The 24,130-nt window shown below is 47.6% G+C and overlaps 1 protein-coding gene across 2 annotated transcripts in view; it reads left to right on the top strand.

The window, feature by feature from the left end:
* Positions 1 to 24,130, top strand: part of LOC128834350 (bifunctional epoxide hydrolase 2-like) — a 102,118-nt gene that overhangs the window by 26,775 nt on the left and 51,213 nt on the right. For both annotated transcript variants that reach the window (XM_054022982.1, XM_054022983.1), the window contains exons 4-10: positions 142 to 332; positions 617 to 739; positions 2,854 to 2,928; positions 4,333 to 4,428; positions 7,866 to 7,944; positions 11,220 to 11,254; positions 12,035 to 12,061. In XM_054022982.1, the coding sequence (XP_053878957.1) occupies positions 142 to 332; positions 617 to 739; positions 2,854 to 2,928; positions 4,333 to 4,428; positions 7,866 to 7,944; positions 11,220 to 11,254; positions 12,035 to 12,061 (626 nt within the window). The remainder of the gene's footprint in view (positions 1 to 141; positions 333 to 616; positions 740 to 2,853; positions 2,929 to 4,332; positions 4,429 to 7,865; positions 7,945 to 11,219; positions 11,255 to 12,034; positions 12,062 to 24,130) is intronic.

Here is a 24,130-nt window from a genome sequence, read left to right as displayed (position 1 = left end):
GATCCTCTGTGGTTGAAGTGGACATAGAGAGATGAGATGTGTAATTGCTGATAGACAGCTGGGTGGCGGAAAGGAGGATTCTCCTTAACCGTTCCCAGTCTGAATAGCCCCGCGACCCATTTAGCCGTCTGTTTGTTACAGGGTTCAGGACGTGTGTGCTCACAAATAACTGGATAGATGACGGCCCTCAGAGACCCATCACGGCTCTTGTGCTCTCCCTGCTGAGGAGGCATTTTGATCTGGTGATCGAATCGTGCCGCGTCGGTCTGAAGAAGCCGGACCCTCGAATTTACGAGTACGCGCTGGGCGCGCTGAAGGCGAAACCGCAGGAGGTGCAGGCACAACTTACTTCTAGTTACGGGACAATGGCAAAGACTGCCCAAAGCGACCCAACTAGACATACAAAAGGGGCTTAGCTTTCCGAAAGTGCTGGGCACACCTGTCGGCTGTGAACCAGGGCTTCTCAAGCTGGGAACCCAAAATCCGTAGACACTGACGTGAAAATCTGTTGGCCCAAATCACTGGGGAATCACAGCAACGTCCCCTTCTCCTTGTACTCCCCAAAACTCTCCTCTCCCTTGACTGACCCCAGGTTCTGAATCTCTCCTGAATCCAGGTTATTTTCCTGGATGACATCGGAGCGAACTTAAAGCCAGCCCGGGAAATGGGAATAGCCACCATCCTGGTCAAGGACAACGATGCTGCCCTGAAGGAACTGCAGGACCTGTGTGGAATTCAGGTATCTAGTGGCTAAGTGCTTTCTGAATCTGTGCATTTACTGTCTCCTCCCTCTGGACAGAGCACATAGTTCAGAGTTTAGATACCGCAAAGCTGGGGGCTGTAGAAATATCCTAACCTATGGTAGATAGACTCCTGCTCTTGTCTAGCCTACTATCGTTTAGAGCGAAATTTCCATGGAGTGGCTCTCTTGACCCTGTACTGTACGGTGTTTTTTTGAATGTGGTTGTGATGGTAATTTTATTCCAATTTATTGTTTTTGTTAGCGGACTCAGAATCCCTCGCAAAATGTAGGCTAAAATGCTGTGTGCTTGTCCTTTAAGAGTTCAGGTCAAATTCAGCCCAGGTCCAGATCACTCCTGGCTTTGCAAAATGAAACTCAGATAAGATGAGGCTGCCCAACACTAAAAATGCCCTAATTTCGCCCATCTCCATTAAAGACAGAGGGTCAAATTGTGCTGTCAGTTATGCCACTGTCAATCCTGAGTAACTCGGTTGTAGCGATGGCATTACTAACACTGCTGTCAATCCAGAGTGAGAAAAGAACTTGGTTCAGTTACGAAGTACCTGGGTGAATGTAATAAAACAGGAGCAAAGTAGTCCGGCTCTTGGAAGGGTTAATCCTGCCGCTCTAATCTGTTAGAATTCTGTAGAAGAGGTAGCAAAATAGAGGAGGATGTTAAAAGATCTGGCGGATACAATTCATTTCAAAAGTCCCACACGTGGATCTGATAAGGAGGTAAAGCCCTGTGATGGATTAAGAACTGTCAGGTAGGAACCAAAGTAAGACTTTAATGAGCACGGAAGGAGGTTAATAGTGTGGTGCCCTGAGGATCAGTACTAAGTGGTGGCTTCTCCTTGGCTAAGGTGCTAGTGATTGTAATTCCACTCAGCCTTTCTCACCTTTTGCAGTGTTTGACTAATGTTGGCTTATTGAATCACAAGCAGATCATGTTACCACCTGCAGAGCCTGAGTGAAGCTTTCCATGCTTCCCTTGCTCATAGGTTAATACGTTGCAGTGCCGTCTGCCAAGGCTCCTTCTTCCTGACACTTTGTAAAGTCGGCTCCTCTCCCATCTCCCTACAGAGGGTTCCTTATAACTTCTACCGTTTCTCTCACCCTTGGGAGAGTTGTCTGGCGTGGTTAATGGTTCACCGAGCTATGTTAGCAGAGGCTGGACTTTGCTGTGCAGAAGTGCACTGTGACTTTGACCTTTATTTTATCAGACACACAAGTGGGTGAGGTATATTTTATTGGGTCAACTTCTGTGGGTGAAAGAGACAAGCTTTTGAGCTCAAAAGTATCCCACTGACAGTCATGGGACTTCTAAAGAAAATCCCATCCTGGCTGCCTAAATATGACTCTAGGTGCCCAATGTCTTCCCATTTGGGTGCCTAGCTTTAGCCTACGCGCTTGAGTGGAAATGGATAGTTCAGAGGATTGGTGGTTGAGCACGAAGCCTTTTGCCTGAAGGTCACAAGCTCCAATCCAGGCCTGATCGGCAGCTACCACCATTGGGTAGGTGATTGGTAGCTTAGGTTACCAGAAAGAACAAACCAAGTGTTTCATTCTGTCTCCTACGTGGCAGGTGCCCATGTCATGCAAACCACCACCAAAGTTAGTGCACGTTTGGCCCTCCTCATTGATGGTCTCCCCAAGAGGCCGAGCAGTATCCTGGGTGTACTAGAATGGGGTGGGACCCCAAAGTGGATCGCCAGGGCTGGCTTGCTGGGGCCTGGGGCAGCGGGGCTCAGGCTTCGGCCCCCTCACTCAGGGCGGTGGGGCTCAGGCTAGGGTTTTAGCCCCCTACTTGGGTTGGCGGCGCTCAGGTGGGCTCAGACTTCGGTCCTCCCTCCTGGGGTTGTGTAGTAATTGTTGTGGTCGGAAGGCAGTGGTGGTGCAAGGTAGTTTGAGAACCCCTGAGTTAGAGGCCTAATGAGCTACGACCATTTTGAATGACGGAAGCTTCCCAAAGAGGGTGGGGCTGGTTTAGAAGGCTGGCTGAGCAGTAGAAAGGGGCAAACAGCCTGTGGCCGCTGTGTTGCTGGGCACCAACATTGGCAGCGGGGGCGGGTCTGGTGTAGAACTGAGAACTTTCTTTATTCACCGTGTAGCTTCTTGGCCATGAAGAGACTCTGCCAATTGCGTGTGACCCAGGGAACCTGACCCATGGTTATGTGCCAATCAAGGTAGGCTGTAACGAACGGTGTGTTAGGAAAGCCATCTTGATAGCTAAGTGTCCCAGTACTATGGTGTTGAGGGCCATTAGTATCCAGTGATGGATGTTAGGGGGCTTATTCCTTCATCCTCTCATTTCCCTGGTCCTTCTCACATGAACAGAGAGCAACAACATCCGAAGTCCAAAGGTCCAAACAATTCGATGTTTATAGGGGTGAACTTCCAGCAAGCATGATTCCAGTTTCCTTCCTCAGTGTCCCCCTTCCCAGCTCTGACTCCACAGACCCTTACCTATGTCCCTGTTCCATTTCCCATTCCCCCCCATTAACTAAACATGATCCCAATTCTCCCACCCCCAGTCCCTGTTCGCATTTCCCCCCCTTACTTCCTGATTGACTGCAGACTATATAGTAAAACTTGTATTCTGCTTAGCTATACCTTAACCAATCATTTTACTGAGATTTAACTAACCATATTTAACCAATTATATTCCACCACCTTAATTAGTTTACACCCAACAAAATTAATTATACAGGAGACAGAAACAATTACAGAACCAGACAGAAACCATGCAAATAAACATACAAAACAATACAGAAGTGAGGATTTCACAACTACATCTATACAGACATAAGGGTTTTCCAGCTGTCTATTGATAAGTGAGTTCTTACCAGACAGAAAACTATCACATTAAATTTCCTGTTACATGTTCTAGGCTCTTCCCTTTATCTGGAGGTGCGAGATCAGATCACCTTCCTAAAAGCCCCAGATTGCCTTATTTCAATTTGACTAAACAAGGCCTCAGACTGTCACAGTGAGAGACATAGATAGACAATGATTTTCTACCTCTATAACTAGCTAAGTGATAAGAATACATCTAAATTCTTAAAGTATAGGCCAGACAGGCTTGAATATCTTATAGGCCAGACAGGCTTGAATATCTGTATCCTAACAATGGGGCCTCTCCATGCATGTGAAGGGTGTTAACGCCGTGGAGGGAGAGAGGTGGCTATATCAGTATATGAAGACTGGGAGCACACAGTGTGGTGTTTAACAGCAATGAGCTGAAATTCAAGCAAGGCGGATAGAGACTTTACACGGGGGGGATGTTTTCTGACCATGTAAGACTGTTTCCTGAGGGCCAGGCTGGAAGCCAAATCCTCTAAAACTGGATGGTAGAGAGCACTGGTCTGGTCTCTGCTGCAGCGTAGGCCGGGCTACAGGAAGGTGGGGAATGTTTACAGCCGGGGCTAAGGTTCTGGATGGCCAATGACTCGAGTGCCAGGCGCTGGGGTCGGCTTCCGTATGCCAGCGCGCAGCAAGGGTGTGGGGCGTAACTGCTGGGTGTAAAATGGAGGGGGAAGGACTGTGGGGCGAGGAATAAACTTGTGCTATTTGCCTGTTCTTTCCTCTAGCCTGGAGTCCAGCTGCATTTTGTCGAGATGGGGAATGGCCCAGTGGTGTGCCTCTGCCATGGCTTCCCTGAATCCTGGTTCTCCTGGAGGTACCAGGTAATGCCAAGCCGGGCCAATGGCTGGCAGCGGTGCTGTCTGTGTATCCTCCACCTCTGTGTAGCGTGTTGTGGCCATTTGTTACACAGCGGTGTGGCCTTCATGAGAAGAAAGGGCAGGGGGTTCTCATTTGTGTGACTGTATGGCGAGGGATGGAGGCCACTTCTGACTCTACCTCATTCCTGGTGTGTCTCCCATCGCCCTTTTTCATCTGCAATCTAGAGCTCCTCCCTCCATCTTTGTCACCTCTTCCTTCCTTCTTTCCCAGCCCCTTCTGCTCTGCTGAAATGACTGATCGGCCGGGCCGTGATGGCAGTGTCCTCCCCCCCGCCCCCCTCCAGTCAGTTTGGAGGAGTGGGGAACTTGCCCTGGCAGACTCAGAGCAGTAACAGACTGTCCTGGCCCAGCAATGCTCTGGCAGGTGGTAGTTGCCGGGTGTTGGTGGGAGGTCCCCTGAGCGCATGGTTTGGGCTGAAGCCCCGATGAGATCTCTCGAGCGACAGTCTTGGCATGCAGCTCTAGGTGTTCAGTGATGTGCCTGCTTCCCGTGAGGGACTGGGAGCAGCAAGCGAAGGCAAAGCGTTAGGTGCTGCGGGGCACCACCTTGTCCTCTCCGCTTGGCTCCTTGCTTCTGCCCTGCCTCCCCGCACTGCTATTCCAGCCTGGGGCCTGCACACAGTTCTGCTGGGACACCTGTAGCAGCCCCTCGTGGCCAGCGGTCACTTTGCAGGCACCCTGCTGCCTCTGAGCCCTCATGTTGAGCCCCTTAAACTCCACACAGTCTCTCTTGTGGCTGACAGTTCCCCACTTGGAGCTGTCTTAACCCAAGTGAGTCACACAGTCCTCGGGGGCCCAAGGCCACCATGGTAACCCAAGAGTTCAGACCTGGCCCTGGTTGATCTGCCACACAGGGAGCTCTCCCTCTGTCCCAGGACCCGAAGCCGCCAGTCCCAGACTCTGGCATGGCTTCCTTCTCCTGTCAGCCACACCCTACTCCCATGCCTTCCTGCCTGGGGCCCTTCCTGCTTTGACAGGCCGGTCCCGGACCCTAACTGGCGGGAGTCTCAGGTTTCTGGCTCTGACCTCCAACCCGCCTGGTACTGGGGTCTTCCCTGCAGGAGCCTCTTACATTTTGCAGCTTTCCTGAGCTTCCCCCTTCACTGCAGCCACCTGCTGCCTTTGATAGGGAATTACCCGGTCCGACCCAGCAGGGCCACTTCAGTGGGCAGGGTTGGCTAGCCCCAGGCCCTCCGGCCCAGAAGGGCCAAGCCACCCTGTTGCAGCACCGCAGTCCTGCTCTGCTGTAGCCTGGCTGGGCTCCGCACCTCTCCCTGGTAGGGAAAAGAGGAAGTTAAAAATTACTTAGACAAGTTAGATGTCTTCAAGTCACCAGGGTCTGATGAAATACATCTTAGAATACTGAAGGAGCTGACTGAGGAGGTATCTGAGCCATTAGCAATTATCTTTGAAAAGTCCTGGAAGACGGGAGAGATTCCAGAAGACTGGAAAAGGGCAAATATAGTGTCCATCTATAAACAGGGAAATAAGGACAACCCGGGGAACTGCAGATCAGTCAGCTTAACTTTAGTACCCTGAAAGCTAATAGAGCAAATAATTAAGCAATCAATTTGCAAACACCTAGAAGATAATAAGGTGATAAATAACAGTCACTATGAATTTGTCAAGAACAAATATGTCAAACCAACCTAATAGTTTTCTTTGACAGGCCTTATGGATAGGGGGGAAGCGGTAGATGTGGTATAACTTGACTTTAGTAAGGCTTTTGATACTATCTGGCATGACCGTCTCATAAACTTGGGAAATACAGCCTAGATGGAGCTACTATAAGATGGGTGCATAACTGGTTGGAAAACCGATCCCAGAGAGTAGTTATCAGTGGTTCACAATCGAGCTGGAAGGGCATAACGAGTGGGGTCCCACAGGAATCCGTTCCGGGTCCAGCTCTGTTCAATATCTTCATCAATGATTAGATAATGGCAGAGAGAGTACACTTATAAACTTTGCGAATGATACCAAGCTGGGAGGGGTTTCAAGTGCTTAGGAGTTTAGGATTAAAATTCAAAATGATCTGAACAAATTGGAGAAATGGTCTGAAGTGAATAGGATGAAATTCAATAAGGACAAATGCAAAGTACTCCACTTAGGAAGGAACAATCAGTTTCACACATACAAAATGGGAAATGACTACCTAAGAAGGACTACTGTGGAAAGAGATCTCGGGTTCATAGTGGATCACAAGCTAAATATGAGTCAACAGTGTAACGCTGTTGCAAAAAAGATCATTCTGGGATGTATTAACGGGAGTGTTGTAAGCAAGACACGAAAAGTAATTCTTCCGCTCTATTCCACATTGATTAGGCCTCAACTGGGGTATTGTGTCCAGTTCTGGGCACCACATTTCAGGAAAGATGTGGACAAATCGCAGAAAGTCCAGAAAAGAGCAACAAAAATTATTAAAGGTCTAAAAACATGACTTATGGGAGAGGATTGAAAAAAATGGGTTTGTTTAGACCGGAGAAGAGAAGACTGAAAGGAGACATAACAGTTTTCAAGTACATAAAAAGTTGTTTCAAAGAGGAGGAAGAAAAATTGTTCTCTAACCTCTCAGGATAGGACAAGAAGCAATGGGCTTAAATTGCAACAAGGGCGGTTTAGGTTGGACATTAGGAAAAACTTCCTAACTGTCAGGGTGATTAAGCACAGAAATAAATTTGCCTAGGGAGGTTGTGGAATCTCCATCATTGGAGGTTTTAAAGAGCAGGTTGGACAAACACCTGTCGGGAATGGTCTAGTTATTACTTAGCCTGCGTTGAGTGTAGGGGACTGGACGCGATGACCTCTCGAGGTCCCTTCCAGTCCTACACTTCTGTGATTCTATGACCCAAAGCACGTTTTTGAACCCACAGCCAAGAAGTGATTGCGCACAAATGAACTCTGCTCCCCAGCCCTCTTTCCCTCTCGCTGATTGAATGTCTAGTATGAAGTTCACGTCCCACCTCTAACCCCCGAGGAATCTCTGCACTGATCCAGGGTTTATTCTTTTGGTCTCTGCCTCTGGAATTTGCCTCGGCCTCAATCTGAATGCCAATGCACCATGTAAGGCACCTTTACTCTTTAGTGGCTGACTCTCTCGTTCTGAGTGTGGTGCTAGCTGGCGTGGATTGTCTTACCCGGTGTTTGGCTGGCTACAGTCATTTGCTAGAGCAGTGTCTGTTGTCATTCTTACACCCCTTCCAGCGTGTGGAATTCACATGGTAGCTTCGCTTTCGTGACTGACGTGTCATCGTCGCTATAGTGCCGGATGCTAAAAGGGGACAGTTCAAATAAATGGAAGTCCACTTCCCAGCTGTGGGCGAGCTACAGCAGACACAAGTCTGTTTCCCAAGGTCACATGTTTCTTTCTATTTCTGCTCTAGATCCCTGCTTTGGCTGAGGCTGGCTTCCGGGTCCTGGCTTTGGATATGAAAGGCTACGGAGATTCCACTGCTCCCCCAGGTCAGTCGGGTTTCCCATCCTCTCCTCCTTCCTGCCTTAGAGGGGCAAGCAACGAGGGCAGAGAGAAATTGCTCAGCCTTCTTCTGCCATGTCTGTGTGTCTGCTGGGTCCTGGCTAGGACTGTTGTGGTGGAGATGAGCCAGGAGAAGTTGAGGCTGAATATTGGGTAGAATTCACTCTTGGCGAGAACTATTTAGGCTGCAGGAGTCTCCCAAGGGAAGTGGGGAAAGCCCTGATTCTTGGGAGAATGTCCCGTCCTTTGCTAAAGTTCCTGGGAATATAGGGACTGTAGGGAAGAATTGCACCCTTGCAGGGAGATGAACTGGATAATCTGACACATCTCTTCCATTGCCCTAACGTCTAAGTCTGTGGTGTGGCACAAACTGAACAGCAGCCAAAACCATCTTGACATGCGCTTGGTATCTGTATGTCTGCCGACCCCCCCACCCTTGTCCTCCCCCATAACCTCCCACGGGTTCCTAGAATCTCCTGGTGTGATGTGAGCTCAGGCTGGGAATCTATTCCTTCTAGTGTTTGTCTGAGGAGTGGCTTGGATTTGAAATGCTCCTGAAGCAGGGAAAGTAAATACAAAAGCCTCCCAATGTTTACATGGTATCAAGGAGGAAACCACCTGGCGTGTCAGTTATAAAACTGCTGCTCGTGATGCTGGATTGTTTCAGGCCGTCTTATTTTAATTTCCTGTCTCTTTCCACCCCTGGCACAACCTTGATGTGAACTTGCCCACAGGATGCCGTGGGAGAATAGCTCAAGAAGAGGTGACTTGGCTGTCGATACCCAAGTTGTCTCTTTAGCTTCTAAGCTGAGCAGGGTCAGGCTTGGTTGGTACTTGAATGGGAGACCTTCCAAGAAAACTCAAGGTGGTGATCCAACTGGTGGTGCTCTTCTTTGACCCATTCCATCCTTGGCCTTGGCTGCAGCTGCCAAGAAGTGGTGGCATTGGACAGGGAGAACGCCCTGGCTACCGGCAGCGAACACCCTCTTTCCTTATAAGGTGCTTTGCATGAACTACCCAACAGCTGCCGGATCTCAGTGACTTTCAGTCACTACCAGCCTGGGCTGGATTTGAACCAACAAACTAGGAGCGAGAGGCTCTGTCACCCGTTAACGATCCCCTGAGCCATCTGGAAGCCTGGGGGATGAGGGGTCATTGCAGCCATCCATGCCTGATGACTAGCAATAACAGTGCAGCACGCACTCCTCTATCCCGAGCAGCAGGAGCTGAGTGGTGTCGCTAACTGGTTGAGGCGGTTTGTTATTGACACCTGCCCTACCCCGCTTGCCTGAGTCTTCCCCTGCATGGCTCTAATTCAGAGGTTGGGAGTCTGGCTGGGATCCCCAGAGCCCTCCGAACCGGCTGGTTCTAACCGGGTTTGGATCGAGGCTGTAACCACATTGTTATGCAATATCTGTGTCAAGCCAAATAGCTTTCTCTTGTACAGTGCATCTTCCTTTTCGCTCCAGGGCATTTGCGCACGACTGAGAGTGAACCTCCAGGGGGGCTGGGAAGGGAAGGGCTGGGGAGCTGGGGGTACAAGGCCCTGTGAAATGCCGTTGCTAATCTTGAGGGCTGATCAAAGCAGCAGCCCTCACTGCTTTGCACGCTGTTCATTTAATATCATTTCACTATGAATGTTGCTGTAGTGCCCACAATGGACCAGAGGCCAGATTGACACAGGTATTTAGGCACCTAAAGATGCGGAGAGGGACCTAACTCACTTAGACACTTTTGTAAGTCCTGCTTGATGCGTCTTTATATCTTCAGGCATCTAAATCTGGCCCTGGGCGCTTTCCAGACCTAGCGAAGCACAGAAGAACATCAGCCCAAGGAGTTTTCAGTCTAAAGAGACATGGGTGTGGGGGAAGAGGGATACTACATACAAGTGATCAGGAGGGTGATCGGCGTGTGCCATGTCCATTCCCTTTTCTGCAGCTGCCTCCACCTAGGTACTGCCAGTGCCCGTTGTCCTCTTTAACGGCTACCCCGAGCCCATTCCCTTCCAACATGCCCCGTTTCCCAGCCCCCTCACCTCTGCTCACTGAGTTACACCCACTGCTGTGTTTATCTAAGGCCAGAAGGGACAATGCCGGTCCTCTAGCCTCTCCCCTACGCCAGCTGTAGACTCTCGCCGGCTGGCTGGTTTCCCCCTCAAGCCCAGTCACCAGTGGTTGAACTGACGTGTTCCTGTTTAGTATGGTTGAAAATACTCCTGTGCTTCCTGTGGTAAAGTGTCCCGTCACTCACAACATTATTTAAACCAGGCAGCCCATCTGAGCTGCTTGCCTAGGAACTGGTTGAGCCCAGCAGGGGCATTTTTCCAGAGGGCTTTTATGTCTGGACAGAGAGTGGCTGTGAGGGAGCCAACCCCTGCTGGTGCATGGGGAGCAGCTCCTGTAAGGCCACTGCAGTTAATTTCCTTCCTGTGGTGGGTACAAAGGCCTTGGTTTTCCTAGGATCCCAGTCAGCAGGGGCTGGGGGCCATAGTACACTCTTGATACGTGTTGGTTTCTGGAGGGTCTGGTGCCAACATGTGACCTCTGCTCCTGTTGGTCTAGATTAGCCCAGACCCACTTGTCATTAGAGCCCCTTGACGCAAGACTTTCTAATCTTTGTTTTCATCTACCTAGTCCTGATAGCACCGTTCATCGCTCCAGTCACTGGGCGGCTCTGGCTGCTGGTGTCCTGGTCCTATTCCAGCTTGGGAAGTGACCGTACCTGCTCTCTCCTTAAATCCCCCCGTCGTTACTCCTCACTCCTCCACAGCAGGGCTTATAGGAGGAGACTTCAGAGCTCGTTTCAGGAGGGCTTCTTGTTTTCCCTTGCAGGCAGAGACCCCTTTTTCATGATACCGCCTCCTGCCCTTGAATCTGAAATCCGATCAGCACAGCCTCCTGCTGCACTGGGCCTTTCATCCTGAACCCCAAAGCACTTGTCAACCTGCCGTAGAAGGATCATTTCCCCCCCGACCTGCTGCCACCACCGCTAAAATGCACCCACCTCTGGGGTTGAACCCGGCAGCCATACTTCATCAACGTCCCAGAGCAGGCCTATGGAAAGCCTGGGAAAATCCTATTTCTCCCCCCCTTAAAGGTGGTGCCGTGGCTGATGAGATGAATCCCGGTGTGTACTGAACTGTTGTAGCGCTGGTGGGAGCCAGGGGGCCGCAGCCTGGTACATGGCAGAGTTAGAATGTTAAAAAATTAAATGGAAGGACGCTTAAGTGAGCTCAATAATTAATGTTGGTTGTTGTTTGCAGACATAGAAGAATATTCCCAGGAAGAGATATGCAAGGTAGGCGACGGTGTCCTGATTTCTGTTTGTGACCTAGGTCTGTCTGTACCATGGAACCACGCTCCGAGCTCCCTAGTTAAGGTTCTAACCCGCGTATCTCTATGGACGGTAGAAAAGGGTCCAGGACGGGGTGGGAGAACAAAGGCAGTCCCAGGGCGGCTGTTCCCAACTGGGGGAAACTGAGTGACTGAACTTAGTTGGGCAAGGAGTGCGGTATAAATCCGACTCTCTGGTGAGTGGTTTGCAGTACAGCACTGCGAAGCTTGCTCTTCGTCTGCGAGGCTGCATGCAACACCGCAGATCCCGCAAGGAAAGACTCCCTGATGCCAGGATGAGGTCTCCTTGTTGCATGATCTTCATTAGTAGTAACAGTAACACTGAGGGGCAAAGATCCTCCAGGGCCCGTCGGGCAAAGCACCGCACAGACATAGTGAGACAGTCCCTGCCCCAAAGAGTTCATGGTCTAAAAAGACAAAACGTTAGATGGGAACTTCAGCACAATTGTGACCTCCCGTAGGCACACGGGGGCTCTGTCTGAGCTGGCAATTTGAATCCAGCCCGGTGCCTCCCTCCCAGACCGTCCTTCCTGTCTAATCTTAGAGAGAGGGCTTGGAGTACAGTGCCCTGACCTTGTAGGGATGGGGAGGTGTATTGGATCTCAGGTGACTTTGGAGACCTCTTAGTGAAGGCAAACAGCCTTCAGAATCCTGTTGGCACTTAAGACAGTGGCATGTTCATGGCTAAGAAATCTGATTATCTGTTTCTTTTTCCCCCTCACAGGATCTTGTGGTTTTCCTGGACAAACTGGTGAGAATCCCCCTGTGATTTACGTTTTCCCTTTGCTACGTGTACAGAGATGTACAAATCCAAGTGGTGGGATTGCTTTGGGCCACAACCAGAGATCCTGGGGAAAAGCATGATCAGCTGTGTAACTTGTACCCCCCCCTCCTCCTTGTGCAGCGTTACCCCAGACTGGCTGGGAACAGAAGTTGCCAGGGAGAGATGAGAAATGAGCTGGAAATGCCTGTAAAACTTTACCTCGTGTAATCTTGAATTAAAGGGTGGAGAGAAGACGAAAGGCAGATCCCTGGTGACTCGCTGAGCAGCTCGAGTGAATGGTTTAATTAATTCTGCCTCTTGGCTGAGATCAAATCCAGTATTAGTTTAATATCTGATACATCCTCTGCTGGGAGATGGGCTTGCGTAAGAGATGAAGGCAGCGATTGCCGGCTCGTCTCTCTTCTTACAGCAATTAACCCGTATAATTGTTGCGTTCGACTAGCTCAGCATAAGTTCTTGGGCTTTGTTTTTTTCTAACCACAGAAGTATATGGTTCCCTGGGGTGATGGAGAAGAGAGGAGGGTGTGTGCATGGCTGAGGGGAAGGATGTTACGATCTTAGAGGACATGCAAAGCATTGCAGACTTGTGGTACGTTCCCCTCGGGTCACTGTGGGTCTGTCTGTGCTGGGAACACGGGTCCCAGCTCGAGTAGGCAGATGCGCTAGCTCTGTCCAAGTAAAGGCACTAAACGTGGCAGCACAGCTGGGGATAGCGTGGCTGGCGGTTGGGCTAGCCAGCCGGGTATGTACCCGGGGCTTCCGGGCTTGTACTCCGGGAAGTTAGCCTGGACTGCTGCCCGTGCTATGCCCAGCTGCGCTTCTCTTTCCAGGAGGAGTGGAGAAAGGCAGAACAAGAACCAATGGCTGGAAACTGAAACCAGACTATTTCCAATTGGAAATAGGGCAGATTTTTATCACCGCGGGTGATTAATGATCGGTACAAACTACCGAGGGACGTGGTGGATTCCCCATCTCTTGAACTCCGCAGATCTTCTTTCTGGAAGATTTGCTTTAGCCAAACACAAGAATATAAAACCTAATCCTTGTATAGCGTTATTTTCAGCAGTGGCTCGCCAGGCGCTTTACCAAGGAGGTGTCGTTATCCGCACTCGACGGGTTATTGGGCCCAGTACAGGGGTGACTGGGTGAAATGTAATCGCCTGTGCTGCACAGGGGGACAGACTAGATGAGCGCATGGTCCCTCTTGGCCATCCAGTCTATGAATCTTACGGAACTTATAGCTGGAAATGAACTGGCTCCACCAGCTCTTTGAGCAGATCTAGATTCAAATTCTTCTTCCTGGGTCTTCTCTTGGTGAAAGTCTTAAGTTTTTGTGGGAGTTTTCAGGCAGTTCTGGGATAGTTCAAAAAGCAAAGTGCTGGGATAACAATTGTGCCGTGGGGGGTCAGAGTTAAGGCTTTGTAAAGTATTTAACTTCCTTGTATTCCTTCCTATTACCATAGTATCGAGTGCCTCACAATCTTTAAAGTACTCATTCTCACAGCACCCCTGGGAGGTAGGGGAGGCTGTTCTCCCCATAGCACAGGTAGGAAACTAAGCGTACATCTACACAGCAACTTGACACCACTGGCTGGCCAGCGCCAGCCGACTCGGGCTCATGCCGCAGGGCTATTTCATTGCTGCGTAGACTTCTGGGCATGGGCTGGAGCCTGGGCTCTAGGACCCTGCAAGGTGAGAGGGTCCCAGAGCTCGGACTCCAGCTGGAGCCCAGAAGTCTACGCAGCAATGAAACAGCCCCGCCAGCTCCAGTTGGCTGGCATTGGCCAACTGTGGGTTTCTAGTTGCTGTGTACATGTACCCTAAGGCACAGAGAGACTTGACCAAGGTCACAAAGGAAGTCTGTGGCAGAGCAAGAAATTGAACTCTGGTCCTCCTAACTCCTAGGCTAGTGTCCTAACCATTGGACTGTACTTCCGTCTGTGAATGTTTGGTTTTTTCTGTCTAGACTTTTTAAGCTTATGTCTGAACTGCCAGGGATTTATCTAAGCTACCTTGACTGCTCGTGTCTGTTTAATGCTGACACTTTACACGCTTGGTGTCTGATTACTTTGTTTCTTGGCAGTCTTAACTTGGAGAGTTTGTTGACCCTGCATGTATACTTCTAGGGCTGAGCTGTCATGTCTTCTGTTGGGCAAATTGATCAGAATTTCCTACACTGAACATAAGTTCTGGACTGGCCTTTGTACCCCTCATTCCGGTGGTTTGTTTGTCCTGTCACTGCGTTACAATTCATCCCCTTCGTTTTCAGTTTAAACCAACTGTTACCGAAAAATTCGCAGGTTTTACAAAAAGTATTATTCAGTTTTTTCTAATTTTTCATCTGACTTTTGTATCATTCAAATAGATAAAAATAACTTGTTTTATTAGGAAAATACAATACATTACATGAGATATGTATTTCGATAATACATTAGTCTCTGTGTATATGCAAAGCTGCCTGTTGAAGTAAAGCTATGTATTGGTCTAGATCAGGGGTTCTCAAACTGGGGATCGCGAGGTCATTACATGGGGGGGTCTGGCGAGCTGTTGCCCTCCACCCCAAACCCTGCTTACCGCCAGCATTTATAATGGTGTTAATAAATTAACCCCCCTTTTTAATATATTTAGGGGGGTCACACTCAGAGGCTTCTGATGTGAAAGGGGTCTCCAGTAAAAAAGTTTGAGACCCACTGGTCTAGAAGATGCACACAATAAACAAACAGGGACACACGCAAGCTCTGATGTGTGTGTGCATCTGAATGTACTGATGAATCTCCTGCCCACCACGTACACATTTCAAGCTGTTAGCAGATATCGGTTTAAAGATTTGACACGCTAAAATGGGAAGTCAATGAAAATCTGTATTGGAATACGTTTCAGAACACAAGGAAGTAGTCGAAAGTTTAAAAAAAAAGGAAAAAAGGATGTTGAGTGTTTGCTCTGCAAATGGTGTGGCCCAATTATTTAATGTAAATATTTACAGGCTAATAGTTCTAAGTCTACAACAATAAACTGTTTATTCAAATGAAAAGTTTTATTGGGGGACTAGTGAGGTATTGTTTTCTTAAACTCAGAGGTGGCATTGTGTTTTGAATGCTGTTTTAGTTCTGCAGCAAACCACAATTGATGAACGGAATTCAAAGCATTAATCCACTGAATACTTTTTTCCCTTGTGTGACGGGGCTGCCCGTGGGAGCCAGCTGAGGTCACTCAATTTGGGTGAACTGCAAACAGAACGGGGCAAACAAACCCCAAACGCTGGTGGATATTTTAATACTTTGATTTACCAACCAGCACAAAACAGCCCCTGTAGTACCTCACTGGTTACTTAGAAGTCCAACCAACGCAGTTCCCTTAAAGTGCCCAGCCTCAGGCCTTCATCCAGACACACATCCAGATATGATGATGATTACTGAAAATCTTATCTCATCATATAAAAGAAAAGGTTCTTCCAATCCCAAAGGATTAGCCACATACCCAGGTCCAATTATAACTTAGATCTTACTCAAAATACACACTACAATCAATTTTTATTAACTAAACTAAAATGTATTAAAAAAAAAAAAGAGTGAGTGTTGGTTAAAAGATTAATATACATACAGACTTGAATTTAATTTGAGGTTCCGATGCATAGTAGAGGTGAGTTTGTAGTTGCCAAAAGTTTTTAGAAATAGTCCATAGGTTATAGTCCAATGTCCATATTCAGGGTGGCTCCAGTCAATGACTGGGGATTTTAATCTTGTGGCTTAAGGTTTCCCCCTCTTGAAACCCAAAGCAGATCTGAGATGCAGAAGGATCGTGTCCCAAGGTTTTTATACATTTCCAGCAGCCTTTTGGCCTGAGAAAACAATAGGCTTAACTTTCCTTCTTCTAAACTTCATGGCAATTAGCACAGGATAATTTATCCATTAAACAGTTTAGATACAGGTTACCAGAACCTTCAAAGAGACATATAGACAATAATACTGTTTTACTCAAGTGTTGTTATAAATGTTAATATTCCTTCTTTGATCTTTGAATTAAAGCTGTAGCAATAGACAAGACTTGTTCGCTTGCATTACAAGCCCTGAGCAAACATTTACCCTTTTACCTCTAACAATACAGACTTACATTTTAAAGCTCTATTTATTTACCTATCTTCCTAACCAATCTCTACAGTTCAGCCATGGGTGAGGTCAGTCTGTGAGTTAATTAACTCTTTCTGGCCCTGTCACCTTTCAATGAGCTATTATATTATACTCATAACGTCGCACCTTGTCTTTCCCTCCACCAAAATAAACCCTGATATTTACCCAGAAAAATTAATCGTTTTTTTGCACTGATTTTCACCTGTTTTTCTTGTTGGGGTAAGAAACACTGATAAATTCCTGGGAAAAATTAAATAAAATAAAAACTGAAAACAAAGGTCCTTAGGTATAATGCATTCTGCTTGGCTGCTGCAGTGTCCTGTGTAAGTTGCCCTTGGCCTGATTTAAACAGCAAGGGGACAGCGGTGCCATTACCACTAAGGGATAAGGAATGGGACTAAACGTCTTCACTCTAGAGCTCCAAAAATGTAAGGGGGAGGGGAAACCCATTGTCAGTCTGTCTTCAGCCCTCAAGCTTGCGTTCTCGCGCAGAATGCCAAAAGTTGGCGAGGACGAAGAGGAGATTGTAGCTGGGGAGAGACCTCTCAGGGGGCCTCTGCTGGGTTCTGATTGTTGTTGCTGATATTTACACATGAGTCAAGAGCCCAAAGGTCACTGAACAAAGATCTGTGGTGTACAAATGAAAGGAAGCTGCAATGCGACCCAGGGATTTGACTTGGTGTGGGGGAAGGAGAAGGAAGATCCAATACAATGCAGCTTGTTCCAGGGCAGGGGAGGTGGAGAGGAGGGTGGGGCTGGGGAGCAAACCTGCATCTGTGTGTGTGAATTCTGGGCTGCTGAACTTTGTCCTGTTGAAATACCAGGTGCTTTGTGGCTTCCCTTGGTGAATGCAGGGTGGGTGAAGGATCCCATGCCAGGAAGATGGCCCTGGAGGTGGAGGTCCCTAGCACAGGGACAGCATAGGCAGAGCTAGGCAGGTTTGGGGAAGATGGTGTGGCCCAGTGGCTGGGGCACTGGACTGTGACTCGGGAGACCAAGGCTCTAATGCCAGGTCTGCCACTGAGCTGCTGGGAAACCTTGACAAGTCCCTTGCCTTTGCTTGTTTCCCAAATGCATCCTGGGGGCAGGGATTCTTACTCGATAGGAACAGCCCTCTGCGTGCTGGGGGTATGCTTAATCTGCATAAACACAGCACACCAATGAGCTTCAACCCTCACCTGGAAGGACCGCTTCTCTGGCTGAGAGGTGAACGCGCTCGCCCTGGCCTTTTCAATCCCTGACCATCTCGCTGAGTCTGCCAACAAAAGGGACCAACAGCAGCGATCGTTTTTGTGATGCAGACACCTGCCTGCTTGGTGGGTTTGGGCTGAGATCCGCCAAACTCATTTCACACAGGCGTGCATTACATCATTATCCCTCTGTACAAACAGGACAGTGGTACCTGCAAGGGATGCCAGTTTACTTAGATTGTAAAATCTTTGGGGGCAGGGGCTGTCTTTCTGTTCTCTTTGTACAGCGCCTGGCACAATGGGGTCCTGAATTATGACTTGGGGCCCCTAAGCAGTACTACAGGGTACTGTATACCCAATATATTTTACTGGGACCAGTGCTCTTCAGCATATTCACATATGATCTGGAAAAGGGTGAGCAGTGGGGTGGCCAAGTTTGCAGATCATACAAAATTACTAAAGACAATTAAGTCCAAAGCAGACTGTGAGGTTTTAGAAAGGGATCTCACAAAACTGGGTGACTGGGCAACAAAATGGTGGATGAAATTTGAGATTGATAAAATGCAAAATAATGCAGATTGGAAAACATAATCCCAATTATATATACAAGATGATGGGGTCTAAATTAGCTATCACCTCTTAAGAAAGAGTTCATGGAGTCGTTGTGGATAGTTCTTTGAAAACATCTGTTCAGTGCAGCAGCAGTCAAAAAAGCGAACAGTATTAGGAACCATTAGGAAAGGGATAGATAATAAGACAGAAAATGTAATAATGCCACTATATCAATCCATAGTACCCCCTGCACCTTGAATAGTGTGTGCAGTTTTGGTTGCCCCATCTCTAAAAAGATATATTAGAATTGGAAAAGATACAAAGAAGGGCAACAAAAATTATTAGGGGTATGGAACAGCTTCCATATGAGGAGAGATTCAAAAGACTGGGACTTCTCAGCCTGGAAAAGAGACATCTAAGAGGGGATATGCAGAGGTCTATAAAATCATGACTGATGTGGAGAAAATTAATAAGGAAGTGTTATTTACTTCTTCAAATAACACAAGAGCCAGGGATCACCCAATGAAATTAATATGCAGCAGGTTTAAAACAAGCAAAAGGAAGTATTTCTTCACACAATGCACAGTCAACCTATGGAACTCCTTGCCAGAGGATGTTGTGAAGGCCAAGACATAACTGGGTTCAAAAAATAATTAGATAAGCTCATGAAGGATAGGTCCATCAGTTAGCCAAGATGGTCAGGGATGCAACCCCATGGTCTGAGCATCCCTAGCCTCTGTTTGCCAGAAACTGGGACTGGACGACAGGGGATGGATCTCTCAATAATTGCCCTGTTCTGTTCATTCCCTCTGAAGCACCTGGCATTGGCTGCTGTCAGAAGACAGGATACTGGGCTACATGGACCGTTGGTCTGACCCAGTATGGCTGTTCCTATGTTACATTATTGATAAGACTATAAGAAGAGTGTTGCCATATATTGTAAACATGTCCCCCGGATGGCAATCCCCATCCGGCAGTGCATAGTGAAATGTGACTGCAGGGCATGTTCGTGCCCCTGACAGCAAAGACTCTAAGGAAATGCCACTCGCCCTCCAGCAGTTACAGCCACTCACTCCAAATAGAAAAAATGTTTGCCGTCCTCAGTATGTTTCTAAGCAGAAGGCAGCCGTTGCCACAGACCTGAACACAGCCATGGCCGACATGAGTGGGCTTTCCCCTGTCCCAAAATGTGTCTGTAATTTTGCTAGAATAAGGCTCTGCTCTATTGAGAAAAGGCACAGAGGAAACAGACGCTCTCTTCACCTGCTCATCGCAATTTTCTCTTCTCCGGACTTCGGGCCTGTTGTGAGCAATTGCACTCTCTAAGGAATGCTGCTGCTAGAGTTCTGACTGGAGCTAGGGTTATTTGATCAGGGTATGCCCATTTTAAAACTCCATCGTGTCAGGAGGTTTGCTGGCCATGTGTATATTTGCAAACACCTTGTGCCTTTTGGGAACAACTTTGTTCTTTTTCCTTTCAAGGAGCTGGAAGAGTCCTCTCTTCCTGTCCGGGGTGGGTTTGATCCTGTGAGGTGCTGAGCGCCTGCTGCTACTGTTTGTGATCATTGTGAGTGAGGGGTCAGCTGCAGCTCGTAGATTCAGGTCTTTATTCATGGCCGTCATGAAACAAGGAGTCATGTGAGTTGAGTTGTGGAAGGTGGGTATGTTGACCTGATCTTCAAAGTATGATCTGTCCTAAGATTGGGTAATTCATAATCTGGGTTCAGGCCTGTGTACCTCTAGGACATGTTAAGATGTTTAAGAAATCAATAATTAAAGCTGTAATGTAAGAGTATACAAAGTGACGGTTTGTCTTAAACAGACTGGGCAATAAGTTAGCAGTTAGCATAAGGCCTCAAGAATTAGCATGAGTGATTCACCCAAGGGTCATAAGATTTATTGCGGTTAATATGTTTATATTGCTCATAGTCTGGTCTTAAGAGCTTATTTTAGGTACTTTCTGAGCACCTTTGAGACTGTATTGACATGTCAAAGCCACTGTGAAATGCATTGGCCTGGCATGGCCATACAAGCAGCTGGATCCCTAAAATTGGTCCCCACAGAATACCAGACATGGGCAGGGGGCTGAAACTTAAGCAGATATGGTCCCAGCCATGTGGAGGAAAGGGAAAGGGATAGAAAAGAGGTGTACGCCCAGCCTTTAGTTGGGATAGTTGGATAGTGGGAACCTTAACACCAGACTCAAGGAAGAGGGGTTCCCTCTTCCATCATGTGTTCCCCATAAGATGCGTCAGTACGTGTAATGTGGGTTGTTCTGTTATACTTTTCATGCCTTAGTAGTGTTGTGATTATGCTTCTACTGATCTGGGCTTTAATACAAATCTTGCTCTCTCTGCATATGCCTCACCAATCTCAAATCTCCGAAGCTCTTCTTTAAGTCCATATCAGCTCTCTTTTGCTTTTCCTGCATTCGAAGATCCACCCGTTTTTGTTCATGTTCAAGTTGCTGCTTGTTTCTCACTGCTTCTGCTTCCTGATCACTGGCCATTAACAGATTTTTCAGTTCTTGTTCTGGGGCCTTTTTCTTAAAAGACAACCCCCTCTGTGAGCACAATTCTTCAAGGCTTTTTCTGTCAAGATCTTCATATGATTGTGGGTCACTCACTGTAGCTGATTTTTAACCTTTAAACTCTCCAGTATCAACATTGACACATGTGTGGTTCTGATCCAAAAAACCCAATTAACCTGTGGTGAGGTGGATCCTAGCCAGACTACGCCACTGTGACCGGGGTCCAGGAGTGGGGGGACAAACTGAGGTTGTTCAGTTAGAGCAAACGGCAAAGAATGGGGCAGACAATCCCCAAAGCTGGTGATTATTCCAATACTTAGATTCATCCAGCTAGCAACCAAACAGCTTCTACAATACCCTACTGGTTACAGAAGCCAAAACACAGTTTCGTTAAATTTCAGAGTAACAGCCGTGTTAGTCTGTATCTGCAAAAAGAAGAACAGGAGTACTTGTGGCACCTTAGAGACTAACAAATTTATTAGAGCATAAGCTTTCGTGGACTACAGCCCACTTCTTCGGATGCATATAGAATGGAACATATAATGAGGAGATATATATACACACATACAGAGAGCATAAACAGGTGGGAGTTGTCTTACTAACTCTGAGAGGCCAGCCTTGGGCTTTGTTAGGGGGCTTATTCCTTCACCCTCTCACTTCCCTGATCCTTCTCGCATGAACAGAGAGCAACAATACCCAAAGTCCAAAGGTGCAAACAATTCGATGTTTATTGGGGTGAACTTCCAGCAAGCATGATTCCAGTTTCCTTCCTCAGTGTCCCCCTTCCCAGCTCTGACACCACAGAGCCTTGCCTGTCTTTCTGTTCCCATTCCCTCCCCTTAACAAAACATGATCCCAATTCCCCCACCCCCAGTCCCTGTTCCCATTCCCCCCTTACTTCCTGATTTACTGCGGACTATATAGTAAAACTTGAGTTCTGCTTACTTATACCGTAACCAATCATTTCACTGAGATTTAACTAACCAATCTTAACATACTGCAACATGGTTGGTTATTTAACCAATTATATTCCACCACCTTAATTAGTTTACACCCAACAAAATTAATTATACAGCAGACAGAAACAATCACAGAACCAGACAGAGATTATACAGACAAACAATAGGGAAGTGGAGACTACAGTGATAGAACAATACAGAAATGAGGATTTCACATCCCAGCTATTGATAAGTGAGTTCTTGCCAGACAGGATGCTATCAAACTAAGTTTCCTTTTACATTTTCTGGGCTCTTCCCTTTCTCTGGAGGTGACAGGAATATCAGGACAGGATTGGATTCCTAACAGCCAATAGCACCTTATTTCCATGGGAATAGTTTGGAATGTGAGGATGTGACCAGACACTTCCCAGTTTACGGCTGCCTCCGCTACTTAGCCGAAGGCCTTAGCCTAAGAACCAGGCCTCAGACTGTTACAGTAAGAGAAGGCCCTTACACAGACAGACAGTGATTTTGATTCTTTCTTTTATACCTCGATAACTAGCTAAGTGATAAGAATACACCTAAATTCTTAAAGTATAGGCCTTTGCAGACAGGCCTGAATATCTATATCCTAACACTCCACACACACCCCTTTTTTTTTTTTTCTTTTGCGATCCTCCTGCCCAGGTATCCCTGGAAAAGCATAGGACACATGGCGACACATTTCATGATCGGGCCAGGCATCAAGGTGGAAGGTGTCGATATTCCATTTGTCCCGCTGCCCCTTGTGTAGTATAGTGCCTTGCACCTTCTCTCATACGGGCATACCACACCTATTCCAATCAGTGTTCCAGACTTCCCATTAGAGTGGGCCCGAGGAGGTTGGGTCTGGGTTGTCTAGTACACTGGGGGGTGGGGAGGGCTTACTACATTACTTATAGGTTATCTCCTTATGCAACGCAACACAAGTACAATTAACAATCCACAGCAACACCGAGTCCTGACCACTGCAGTATGGTCCAACATTCAAGCTACCACCAAAACACGGCCTCTCCTCCTTCGACAGGGGCAAGATCTTAATGTGTCCAGTTGCAACAAGCTGCCCCTGCAGGTTTGACGTGCTTTTGTCCACATCATAAGTCCACTGAATGTCCACAGAGAAATGGGTTATTGTCCAAACCAACTTAACCACTTGGTAAGGAATCAGGCCGTATGTCCTGGTTTGATTATTCCCAGCAATAAGATTTACAGATCCATTTGTGCACTAAAGTCCAGAGAGCAGCGTGTAGATGTGTGTAGTTTGGTTAGGGGCTGATGTAATTGTGCCCCCAGTAATCTGTACATTTCCAGCAAAACACCTTATACGCAGTACACCCAATTGTTTGCCCTTTGCCATAGGCCATTGATCCTGCTCCTCCATCGTCATAGGAGAGGGGCACATCCAAACATCTCTGGATTTACACCATTTTACACACCCCTCCAATGATTCCCAGTGAGCTCCTCCCCTTCTCATTATTCCCATAGGGCTTGTGGGGCCCACCTTAGTTGCCGTTTCATTTCCAGGCACCATGGTAGCTATTACACAGGTGCTGGACTCCTAGCTGAGATTTTGCATTCCCATACCCATACATCTCCCCCCCCCCCCCCCCACCCCCCCAGGTCAGCCTTTTGAAGCCATCCCCCACCCATGTCATGCTAGCAACGAGACAAGCACCACAGACAAACAACACAGAACATAGATCCATGGTATTCTGGGTTATTCTTCCGCTGGCGCCAACTTGCTTGTAGAGTGTCTGAAAAACAAAAAAACAATTTCCACCCCCCCTGGTGGGGACAGATTACTGTTTAAGAATAATACCAATTCCTTTTACAAATGTCCTTGCTAATGGCAGGAAAAACAGAAGAATTACCTCCAGGCTGTCCTTATTTTGTTCTATAGTCAGGCTAGTGAATTACCTGACTCACTGGTCATTTATAAAATTCATGAGGTGGTGTGCCTCAGTTTCCCCTCTTGTACAACAGACCAGGTTTGCAATAGTTTCTTTGATGTACCAAGCTTTAAGTTTATTTTCAGGTGATAGCTGAGAGACAGCTTCAGATTTCAGCTTTGTACACACACACAAACCTCTTCCCCCCCCCCCCGTCACCCTTATTTTCAGGCTTGACTTGTTTTTCACCTCCCTTTTCTGGAGGGCCATAATCTGAGTCTTCTAGTAGCTTGTTTGCTGACCAGATTTATTCATTATTTGCAGGTTCTTTGTGCTGCTACTTATCGGCAGTTTCCTCCTTCCCCCATCAGCTAGATAATTTGCATTCACACAGAGGCTTTCTTGGCTTGCCTCTGGATCCAAAGCGATCAGCAGCTCAGAGACTGTCTTAAAAGGGACACATTTCACTTCCACCAGAGTTCTCATTACTTTTCACTTTCATCTGCTGCTTTAAAACACACAGAGATTTGAAAAAGAAAGCACAATTTATTGTGGCTCCTTTTGGAGCCCCAATAGGATTTTAATTAAGTTAGGGTTACCATATTTTGTGCCTCCCAAAGGAGGACACTCCACGGGGGCCCGCCCCCGCCCCCAGCCCCGCCCCAACTCCGCCCCCTCCCCAAAGTCTCCGCCCCCTCCCCTGCTTCCCGCGAACATTTGAGTCGCGGGAAGCCTGAAGCAGGTAAGGGGGAGTGTGGGGGGAGGAGGCGC

This window comes from Malaclemys terrapin, chromosome 3 (assembly GCF_027887155.1).
Source record: "Malaclemys terrapin pileata isolate rMalTer1 chromosome 3, rMalTer1.hap1, whole genome shotgun sequence".
Taxonomy (NCBI): domain Eukaryota; kingdom Metazoa; phylum Chordata; order Testudines; family Emydidae; genus Malaclemys; species Malaclemys terrapin.
Note: the sequence above shows the minus strand (reverse complement) of the source record. Positions and strands in the feature narration are given on the sequence as shown.